Source organism: Salvelinus sp. IW2-2015, unplaced genomic scaffold (genome assembly GCF_002910315.2).
Source record: "Salvelinus sp. IW2-2015 unplaced genomic scaffold, ASM291031v2 Un_scaffold560, whole genome shotgun sequence".
NCBI classification, from domain to species: Eukaryota; Metazoa; Chordata; class Actinopteri; order Salmoniformes; family Salmonidae; genus Salvelinus; species Salvelinus sp. IW2-2015.
Window position 1 is genome coordinate 137,209 of NW_019942573.1, and position 11,388 is coordinate 148,596.

Genomic DNA, 11,388 nt, shown 5'->3' on the forward strand with positions numbered 1-11,388 from the left:
TTGATGTTGAGATGTGTCTGTTACTTGATCTGTGTGAAGCATATATTTGTGCGGCAATCTGAGGTGCTGTGAACTCTAATTAACTTATGCTCTCTGCAGCAAAGGTAACTCTTCCTTTCCTGTGGCGGTCCTCATGAGAGCCAGTTTCAACATAGAGCTTGATGGTTTTTGCGACTGCACTTGAAGAAACTTTCAAAGTTCTTGACATTTTCTGAATTGACCGACCTTCTTGTCTTAAAGTAATGATGGTAATGACTTGGTATTTTACCAAATGGGGCTATCTTCTGTAAACTACCCCTACCTTGTCACAACACAACTGATTGGCTCATACTCTTTGAGGAAAGAAATTCCACAAATTAACTTTTAAGAAGGCACAGCTGTTAATTGAAATGCATTCCAGGTGACTACTTCATGAAGCTGGTTGAGAGAATGCAAGAGTATGCAAAGCTGTCATCAAGGATAAAGGGTGGCTGCTTTGAAGAATCTAAAATCWAAAATATGTTTACTTTTTTGGTAACTACATGATTCAATATGTGTTTTTTCATAGTTTTGATGTCTTCACTATTATTCTACAATGTAGAAAACAGTAAAAATAAATAGTAGATGTGTCCAAACTATCCTACGATACAATAATTAATAATGTGGAACAAATAAATACCATCAAAGTATACCTTACAATTTAAAATAATGAATACCTTGTGAAACAGCTGTGAAAACCAACCTGATTTTAATAAATAAACTTTTATATTTTTGTGACACAGSCTTGTCATTCATTTATTTTCACAGATAATTTTTTGTACACTCACATGGCAATCAGACTTTAATACTTAATTCTGGTGTGTGGAATAGAGAGGTGGGTGCTGTGTGGTTGGGAGGTTCTGCCTGTCAGTTGTTCTCAACAGGCAGCAGGTCTCGGAAGGGGGACTTGAAGAGGCAGACTACGAAGTCCATGCACTGCTGCTCTCTTTGTTCCGTGTTTGCAGTGCTAGTGTTTTTAGCTCATCTGCTTATCTCATATATTATGTGTCCAGTATGATACGGTTAGCAATTTTTTTTAGTAGATAATGACATGCCATTAACAGATTTAGATGATTTAATGAGATGGAGGGGATGGGATGAGTGGGCAGATTGTTGGGCAATCAGACGTCACTAGATGCAGAATTRCATCTGGAGAGACAGGAGAGAGGATGAGGAAAYAGGCAGAATCAAGAGACAGGTGCTGCGGCAAGTTCTTCCTGTCACTTGTCCTCGACAGGCAGCCAGTCTCAGTCAGGGGTGGTGGGATGGAAAAGCAATGGATACTTTATTTTCAATAACATGGGCTTGGTTTAGTTGGAAGCCCTCTCACCACGTCAAGGTACAGGCCAGTTTAATTAAGGKCTTTAACCCCCTACTCTGTCTTTTAAMTGTTTGACATGATGGGGCTTGAATAAGCATAGCAATGTGGTGATGACTCAACCCTGCTGTGTAATGGACTCCTGGACACTTCTGCCATATTACGTACACAAATATAGACCCTCCAGATATGCAAACACTAACTAGAAACCAATGTCCAATTCCATACCAAACCTGGCCTCAATTTTTATTTGGACACAAAAGATGAATGGCTAGGGAGAAGGACCAGTAAGGAACTGGGCAACTGAACAGTCAATTGAACATTTTACTTGTGTAACGTGTGCACTGGGAGTCAGGAAGCAAGTACAGGGAGTGAATCATTTAATAAATAAATGGAACATAATACCAAACAAGAAACGCACACAGACATGAAACAGAAACAGAGTCAATAACACCTGGGGAAGTGACATATATAGGGAAGGTAATCAGGCAGGTCATGAAGTCCAGGTGAGTCTGATGAGGCTGGTGCGCGTAACAATGGTGACAGGTGTGTGTAATAATGAGCAGCCTGGTGACCTAGAGCGCCGGATAGGGAGTATAAGTGACAACTTGCAATGAATACATTTAATATGCAAATGTATACATTTACAGCCAATTCGAGCAAGTTTCAAATATTTACCAGCAAACAAATGGAAAAATATACAAATATTTACATGCTTGTAAACGTTACTTGCAATACAAGACAGTTATGTACTATATACCTACCAACCAACTTAAACTTCACAGCCAATGTCTGCAAGAAAACACATCTTTATATAAATGAAAAACAACATTACAACAGGTTATTAAGGTTATTTATAATAACATACAATTCACAACAAGATGCAATGTAGTAAAACACCTACCTTCTTGAGGTGGGGAGCCGGCAAAGCAGTGAAAACAAGGGTGGGAAAACAGACAAAACAGATGACGGACGATGGACACGATGGACAGAGATTCACTCACATTGACGACTTGAGACCACTGAAATTCTAAGTAAATTTGCACTGCTGTCTTTCTCTTTCTGTTTCTCTCTCTCTCTATCTCTCTCTGTCTTTCACTCTTCTTCCCACCTCTCTCTCTTCTCTCTTCTCCTCTCCTGTCACTTTCTTTCTCACTTCCTTCCTCTCTCTCTTTCTGTATTAGTCTCTCTGTCTAGCAAAGACTAGGTTCCATTTGGTTCTATTTGATCAAATCATTAATACAAGCCGTTTGCCATAACTCAGAAATATCTGTTGCTTGCATATTCGACATCACGTAAACTACGTATTCGTTATATATCGAGGAATCTAATAGAATAACTCTAATTTAATCCAAAGTATCCGTAAGATCAAGTCGGAAGTCACCATTTACTGTACTTCCAAAGTTATCAATATAATCCACAAGTTCCTAATGATAGAGCACGTTGGGGTCACCATTTACTGTAGTGGGGTAATATTTGATATGTGTCTATTGTATGTATCTTACATGCGACCTGTGATAAGACTATTTAATTAGCCTATAAAATGTTTATCTGACTCCATAAAGATAATTAAAACATGCAAGACTATAGTTGAGTTACAGTAGGCAATCAGGAAATGTCTGAGAATGGAATTCTAAATACAATAGTATTTAATTACTTGGTAAATGAATGGATTCACATACAAGGCAATAAGCATAAGCTACAAAGCATTAACAAGCTTTACGAGAGAGAGAGAGAGAGAGAGAGAGAGAGAGAGAGAGAGAGAGAGAGAGAGGAACCATGGCCTGAGCGATGGCTCATGGGAGAAAGAGAAAGAAAGAAAGACAGACAGACAGAAAGAACCACAGCAGTTTAGGAACAAAATAAGACCCTTTTATAACATCTGAGTTGTTTACCAATAGCATTACTGTAAAGTTAACCTCCAATCAGATATCAGACCTACTGACCTGTAAAGACAACAGAACCTCTGCTACCTAGAAGCGTGACATTGGGGGTTGGAAAGATAATGAGGCATTCCTCAAACAACACAGATGAATCCTTGCATACAGTTTATAAGAAGAGTTACTTCGGAGGCTGCCCTACAATATGATATTTACAGTAATGGAGGTCAAAGCTCTTTCCATGGCTGACCATAACATTTGTGTAGTTATTATTTCTCTTTAAAATAGTTTGTTTTAATATGTTTCCATATGTTTGAACATTTGTTAGCTTTTGGGTGTTTCCTTTTCTAGTCAACTCTGTATGGAAAACAGGGCTAATTTAAATCCTATTTCAATATAATCTATCAAAAAGATAAATAGGGTCCATTTCAACAATGGGTTCACAGTGCTGGAGACTGTTACTCATCAGGGCCCTAGTTCAGCCTCGTACATAACCCTTGTTGTTCCTCAGACTGGGTGAGGCAGATGGGGGAGGGGAGAGAACAATGGCTGGCCCATGCWGAGGGCGGTAGTGACTGACTCCACAGGCACTGATGGACCAAAGAATGCCTGGAGTCAGGCCAGCACCATGGATGCCACTGTGGCTGCCTACCCCCACCTTACCCGCATCATCTCCCATGGTGCATTGGGGCACGGGGACGACACCTTTAAACACTGCCTATCCAACGTCAGACGTATAGAAAAGTAAGATAGATAGAGGAGCAACAGTAGAGCGTTTACAGAGTTGGTTTGGATTGTTTGCAAGAAGTCTTACTCCCAGATACAGAGCGTTCAAGCCCACCCAACCTAACCACTGTCCAGCATGACCACAGCGAGTAGCTCAGGGCAAAGCTCATTTGGACTGAGCAGGAGGAAGAAGGCCCCTGGTCTGATGGATCAGATTAGCACTTTCTTTGGAGGCGACAAAAAGAAAGGGAGCAAGGTGAGCATCTGGAGTTACCAACTGTCATAACCAATTGCCTCACCAAGACTCTTCCAGTCTATAGAGGTCTAAGATGATGATGGTAAGGATGGATCTGTCCAGTGTTTGTGTTGGAGTCTGCGGTCAAGAAAGAGATTCTTTGAAAATTGGTGATTTACTTATTGTGCAGAGCTAAAATACTTGTAGAGCTAGAATACCTGGTGTAATAAAATCTCAGATAATTGGTTAAATTTCATTTCTATTCCAGATCTAATGTGTTGCGAAATCTATTGTGAAATGTTATATAATTTTTGTAAAATTGTATATAATTGACATTTTGTTGGACCCCAGGAAGAGTAGCTAATGCTATGTCAGCTATGTTGAGGAATAGTTGAAGGGCTAGCTATAGAACCGCTAAAGATAACAGGAATTCGCTTTGATAAAGAGGAATACACTTAATTTATTTTCTCTTTAAGAGAGTAGTTCGGAAAGTAGCATTCACGAGCCAAAAGTGGTCCCCGAAAATGGCATACTACGTCACATACACTGAGTATACAAAACATTAAGAACACCTGCTCTTTCCATGACATAGACTGATTAGGTGACTGCAGATGAAAGCTAGGATCCCTTATTAATGTCACTTGTTAAATCGACTTCAATCAGCGTATTTGAACGGGAGCAGACAGGTTAAAGAATGATTTTTTAGTCTTGAGACAATTGATTGTGTGCCATTCAGAAGGTGAATGGGCAAGACAAAAGATTTAAGTGCCTTTGAACGGGGTATGGTAGTAGGTGCCAGGCGCACCGGTTTGTGTCAAGAACTGCAATGCTGCAAGGTTTTTCATGCTCAACAGTTTTCCGTGTGTATCAAGAGACATTCAGCCAACTTGACACAACTGTGGGAAGCTTTGGAGTCAACATGGGCCAGCATCCCTGTGGAACGCTTTCGAAACCTTGTAGAGTCTGTGCTCCAACGAATTAAGGCTGTTCTGAGGGCAAAAGGGGGGGTGCAACTCAATATTAGGAAGGTGTTCCTAATGTTTGGTATACTCAGTTTATGTGCAGGTACAGTATGTGCACCACGCCATTGCTCTCTCTGTATCTCGCTCTGCTGTATGTGCATCTTGCTAGCTGTCACTCAAAAGGGGAGGGGCTTAAGCTCATTGGCTAGGGGCCTGACCCACATGGTTGAAAATGGCGCAGCACAGCTTCCAGTAAACAGTCGCTTTCAAACTAGGGATTTCGTGGCTAATTGAGGTAAGGCAGTAATTCTGATCGTAGATTATGCATGTATGAACTACATATTGACGCATCCAGCCCAAAGCGTTTAAAATAGTTTTTTTTTAAACGTACTAGTTGTCAAAGTTCCGAAGCATGTCTTTAATGTTTTTACCAATGTAGAAAAATCAGCGCCTTACCTCATAAAATATATTTGCACTTAGAGTTCCTCAAATGATTGAAATAGTTAGAATCAACAGTCGGGTTTAGGGGCAGCTCTCAGGGGAACTGTGGGCAGATCTTGGATGGTTGGTGTTTTGTATTTGAAATACAACTACTGCATAGTTTATTTTAATTCATAAAACTTTGACCACCATTGGTTTAGCTGTACAGACTTGATAGCAAACAGAATATCAAATGTGATCTGTTTGCATTAGGCACCAGGTGGTCCTCTGCGGGTTATAAGGTTTAATGTTTTTTCCTAATGCTGAGCATGTCGATCAAACACCCCCAAATGATTCTGAGCTCCGTCTTTAGCTTATTTTCTCTAGATTTTATCGCAACCAAAACTAAGGAAGGGGTGCACGTTGCAGAGTGATGGCAGGTCAACAACAGCTTATCCCTGGTGCTATGCATTTGTTTGTAATGTTTTATCAATATATATATGGATTTTAGACCAGAAAATTACAGCATTTTCCCATTGCAGACATACTGAAAGAATATCCTGTCTTATCTACACTGTGCTTGTGTTAAACACTTACAGATATGAGAATGTAACCTAACATAATGCTGTAGTTTGTGTTACAGATGTAGTATCTTAATTTGACCAGTATTGTCGTAGCAAAATAATCCTGCACCAACAAGATTTGAACATTTAGCCCATAATGTTTCTTGATCGGCGGTTAGGCTGGACAAAAGTAGGCTACAAAGTGCAATACTGTTAATATAACCGTGAGTTAGTATGGGTTTTCAGAAATGTATCTAAATCACGAATCTCATCTGAATTTCCTGCAGTGTAGGAAAATTTGCAGCAACAAAAGGAGTGAACAAATTAAGATCCTACATCTGTAGTTGTGATCTGCATACACCTACAAAGAAAGTAGGATTTTTGAATTCCGGCTGAATTTTCTTGCTGTAGTAAAGTTGTACTTCTAGATAGGTTCATTGTTTGCCAATTTCTTGGAAATCTGAATTTCTTTCTGCCCAATTATAGTTTATAGAATAGTTTCTTTATACAGGTTTTGAGCATCTTCCATTGAAGTGCAATCCTCCAGTCAGACAGCTTAAAAAAACAACTCCTAATCACCTTCATGTGAGGGAGGATTTGGTTATGCAACCCTTTTTGTACTCATCTGTATGCATTTAATTTAATTTCTAATTCCATTGAGCAGACAATGTAAGAAAACTAACTAGGTGAACTAAGATGCATAACATTAAATCAAATCAAATTTTATTTGTCACATGCGCTGAATCATGCCACCTCCCCCTTACAAGCCCTTATTAACCAACGATGCAGTTTTAAGAAAAATAGGTGTTAAGTAAAAAATAGATAGTTAACAAATTACAAATAAAAGTAACAAATTATTATTATGAAGAAATACAGAGCATAGTATCTGTTCAGAAAGTCACCTCAAGTTGAAAACGGTATTTAAAATACAAAAGGATGTTTATGGAGTTGATTAACATTTGCTCTATTACCATGTAGACATTTCATTGAGCCTGAATGTCCAACGGTAGCAGTAAGACATCAGTGAGTTTTTGACTCATGTTTATAACTTTAGGGGTCCTTCCGGGGTCATGCCACCTCCCCCAAGCCAGCCCCTCGACGTCGGGCTAATGAGAATGCCGTAATGCATTTCTTCAGGAGCTTGAGCGTGAGTATCTTAGGATTGAATACCTCACTGCATTTGTATCTGTTATAACATGTATTTTATTAGTTTATATAAACAATTGTAATTGTAAAGTTGAAAAAGTAGTTATCTAATACAAGACAAGTTGTGTCTCTAGGCCTGCATCGCTGCTACAAACTTGAAAAAAGACAGTTTTTAAAAATCTAATTCTGGTATTGCAAAGGATTTGACGAATTAGCCAATGTTTTCATGTAACCATCTTTGAACTCATAGAATAGGACCTTATCAGTTGTTGTGTTCTGTAGCCTCAGGCGACATCCTCTCCCCATCCCAAGTCCAGGGTGAGTTCAATTACCTCATTTTGTATTATTTTTGTATTTACTGTGGTTACAGTTTCTTTAGGCCTCTGTCAAGAAAACAATGTTAATTAGCTTTTAAACTGTCCTTGCTTTTTACATTGCATGACTTACATCTCTTCATGGGCCTGTGCAAGTTGGGTAGCTAGATTCTCAGCAGTTATAGTAACAGGCGCTCCTCCAGTAGGCCTTCATGAATCTTCCTGATCCTCTCTTTCTCTTTCATGTCCAGTGGAGGAAGGTGTTGGGCTTGGTAGGTCATTCAAACTCAGTCCTAAACCCCCAAAACACTGCTGACTTTACAGCCTTGTGCGTAATAATGACATCTCAATGTCTCCCTCTGTCTGAAGACGTTCTCTAACGTCGTTCTGTGAGCGTCTTGATATGTTGTTCTTCCCTCTTAATTAACTCTTACTCTCCCAGCTCTTCATCCTTTCCCTTGTGTGATTTTTCAAGACAGTTAACATCAAAAATATATATATTTCCTTACATAGCTTGAATTGAATTTTGCTAAGTACAAACATTGTTTACGTGAAATGTTACTATTCTTACTCTGATGGAAAATGTCAGATGTCAACGTCGAACGCAGTTCTCCTGGAATAGTAGCTTAGACTGGGGTGCCAATATATTTCATGATTTGTGTTTCTGACGATTCAATTCAGTCACTGCTTCTGGATGACTTTGACACACTATTTATGAACCACAACCGTTAAGGACTCAGGGACCCCTATATACAAAAGTTCCACCTTTCCTTTCCTTACCAGTCTGAGACTCTTTCATCTCTGCCCCCTCCTCTGTTCATAGTGACTCACTAATCATCCTGCATTTGTGTGTGTTTTCATTCAAGTCCTCTGTGTCCATAGAGTGAGCTGTCCAGTGTGTAAGAGTTGACATGTGCTCTTCACCAGTTCTCTGTGTTATGTGTGTTCTGAAGTAATGCATGCCTTTGACTTCCATCTTTCCCCCTAAAGGTAGCTGTAATGCTGGTCGTTCTTTATTTATCTCTCTTCCTGTCTAATTCACAGCATTCTTTTACACTAACAGATCATTGAATGAAGCCAATTTATTTTGATAGCAACATGACATTTCTGGGTTTAATGCAAAAGAGAATTGTAGTAATGTAACATTTATACCCATTGTATTTATCAAAATATATTAAACTCAATATAACTACTAGTTCAACACCATTTTGGTGTCCTCTCTCCCTACTTCATCTAATAAGAACTGAGCACTGATAAGGTTCCAGGTCCAGCCATGTTCCATGTGTTTATAAAGCATTTTGTTCTAGGCCACGCCACCGCGTGCTGATGCCACAAAGTCACCTCACAGACGCCGCAGAGACCAAGGAACACTGTCCAAAATCTTCAACCTGGTGAGACATCCTGACGTTTGTGTCGCAAGTTTATCTTGTCACTACACAGTTACACTGTCTAAAGATTGCACCTGATAAACATTGTTTTCTTGTTTGTGTTTACCTCTCAAAACAACAGTGGTGATTTCATGAATCAGTGAGTAAATTAGAGATGTAACCTAGCCATATCCATCCTGAATCATCATTCATCTATACATAAAATCACAAAAAAGCTAATTACATTGAAATGTATTTGCCATCATACTAAGCTAACAACATATGCATCAGCAATTAATTAAATGAAAAAAGCATATATTTTTAAGGTTGGGTTCCACTTCCTATACATTTACATAGTAGTTACAGTGTAATTACAGTGTAGGTACACATTGTTATAAACAGGTATAACAGTAAGCAAACAGGTATGTAAGTGCACTGTAACTACACTGTATTTGGCTATGCAGTTTTCATGTAAATATATAGATTTTGTTATCAATGCTTTTTCAGTTTAATCTCTATTGCATCACTCCTTTTTATTGATGGTATTATTTATTGATGTCTTTAAACCTTCCTCAACCCCATTTCCCGAGAGTATGTACTAATTAAGAATCCCTGAAAATGTGACATTTGACAATCATATAAATACAAATAACAATTTAAACCCCAATCTTATCTCATAGAAAATAGAAATACTTCTTTCCATCGAATACAGAGACACTCAGCACTTTTAAACTCTGTATTTCCTCCTTTGGTTGTATAGAATGTATTATTCAGATGTCAATCATCTAATGTATTACTTCTACTTCCCTCTGTTTACAGGAGACCAAGTCCCGCCCTCCTCCCAAACGCTGGAGCACCATCTTCTGAGCTGTCCTTAGATGAGAAAATCAATGATCCAACAGAGGGGGAAAAGGATGAAGAAGAGAAATAAGATCTCCATTTGAAAGACTCACAACAACCCTCGACAACGTTAACACACTAACACCAGCCGGTCTCCTTTGTTTGTACATAGTGACACAATCTTGGCACCTAATATTTCGCCTGCTGGGATCACAATATGCAATCTGAGTTCATCAATAGTCTTATAATCTTAGCTCTAAGGGAAAGTTCTCATTTGGATGTATTTTTCATAGCTTTCAGATTTTTTGAAAATGCTTCAAAATGATTCTACTGTAACATTTGGCTCAATGGGCTATTCACCTCATCCTAGCACCCTGTTCGAATCACGTTAGTGTCTGCTATCAATGGGTTGTTGTTCATGTTATGTGTTTTTCTATTTGTCTGCATTTTGTACATCGTTGATCTGTTCTTCTATGCATGCTTTATATTCCCCTTTGCTGCTTTTAGGAGCTCACACACAACTGTGTTTTGTTTTGTATGTTGCCATTTATGTGAAATCTAGTCTGATAAAGTGTTTGTGGGTCTTGTTATGCATGCAATAGTAAAAATTGTCTTGTGAAAAGTATTTAATGAATGCAGTGCTTGAAACGTGCAGTTGCATTTGAAAATGTAATGGGAAAACTACCTGCACAAATTATAAACTAACATTATGTAATATTCCACTGTAATATAACAACAATTACATTTGTATGTTTAGTCATATTACAAAAGTCTTGGTTTACTTAGGCACTGAAATAATCAATGTTGTGTACCGTTATGTTGTCCAAGCTTAATAAAACAACAACAATTAAAACAAATGCCCTTCCAAACTGCACTGTTAAACTTTTTCAAAACTGTTTTAAGAGGACTTCTTGGGGATCGGCGTCCCGTCAACAGGACAGTTGTAAATCATGCTGCGCCTTGTGTCAAGATCGCAGATTTTAAAGAAACAACAAATGTCGGTACATATAAGTGTCTTATACAGTTGAAGTCGGAAGTTTATATACACCTTAACCAAATACATTTCAAACTCAGTTTTTCACAATTCCTGACATTTAATCCTAGTAAAATTCCCTGTCTTAGGTCAGTTAGGATCACCACTTTATTTTAAGAATGTGAAATGACAGAATAACAGTAGAGAGAATGATTTATTTCAGCTTTTATTTCTTTCATCACATTCCCAGTGGGTCAGAAGTTTACATACTCAATTAGTATTTGGTAGCATTGCCTTTAAATTGTTTAACTTGGGTCAAATGTTTTGGGTAGCCTGATGTCATGAGATGTTGCTTCAATATATCCATATAATTTCCCTCCCTCATGATGCCATCTATTTTGTGAAGTGCACCAGTCCATCCTGCAGCAAAGCACCCCCACACCATGATGCTGCCACCCCTGTGCTTCACGGTTGCAATCCTCCAACTTTTTCCTCCAAACATAACAATGGACATTATGGCCAAACTGTTCTATTTTTGTTTCATGAGACCAGAGGACATTTGAGGGCGCCAGGCTGCCTGATGCACCTGTACTGACCTCGCCTTCTGGATGATAGCGGGGTGAACA

At 38.7% G+C, this 11,388-nt stretch overlaps 1 protein-coding gene and 1 long non-coding RNA gene across 7 annotated transcripts; one reads left to right on the top strand and one right to left on the bottom strand.

Moving 5' to 3' along the window:
- Positions 1-710: 710 nt before the first annotated feature.
- Positions 711-3,794, bottom strand: LOC112068526 (uncharacterized). Its single transcript, XR_002893593.2, has 3 exons — positions 2,241-3,794; positions 2,101-2,128; positions 711-1,911 (listed from the first exon to the last, which is right to left on the bottom strand). It is a non-coding gene; the product is annotated as an uncharacterized lncRNA (long non-coding RNA).
- A 155-nt stretch (positions 3,795-3,949) lies between these two features.
- On the top strand, positions 3,950-10,268 carry LOC139023951 (myelin basic protein-like). 6 transcript variants are annotated; one of them, XM_070438189.1, is made up of 7 exons: positions 3,952-4,198; positions 7,177-7,269; positions 7,551-7,586; positions 7,834-7,854; positions 8,890-8,973; positions 9,092-9,109; positions 9,769-10,268. In XM_070438189.1, exons 1-6 carry the CDS (start codon positions 4,079-4,081, stop codon positions 9,095-9,097), a joined length of 360 nt encoding a protein of 119 aa, XP_070294290.1. In that variant the 5' UTR covers positions 3,952-4,078; the 3' UTR covers positions 9,098-9,109; positions 9,769-10,268. The 6 variants fall into 6 exon arrangements, with proteins under 6 accessions (XP_070294287.1, XP_070294289.1, XP_070294290.1 ...); XM_070438186.1 differs by lacking the exon at positions 9,092-9,109 and having other exon boundaries at positions 3,950-4,198; positions 7,557-7,586; XM_070438185.1 differs by lacking the exon at positions 9,092-9,109.
- The last annotated feature ends 1,120 nt before the right edge of the window (positions 10,269-11,388 follow it).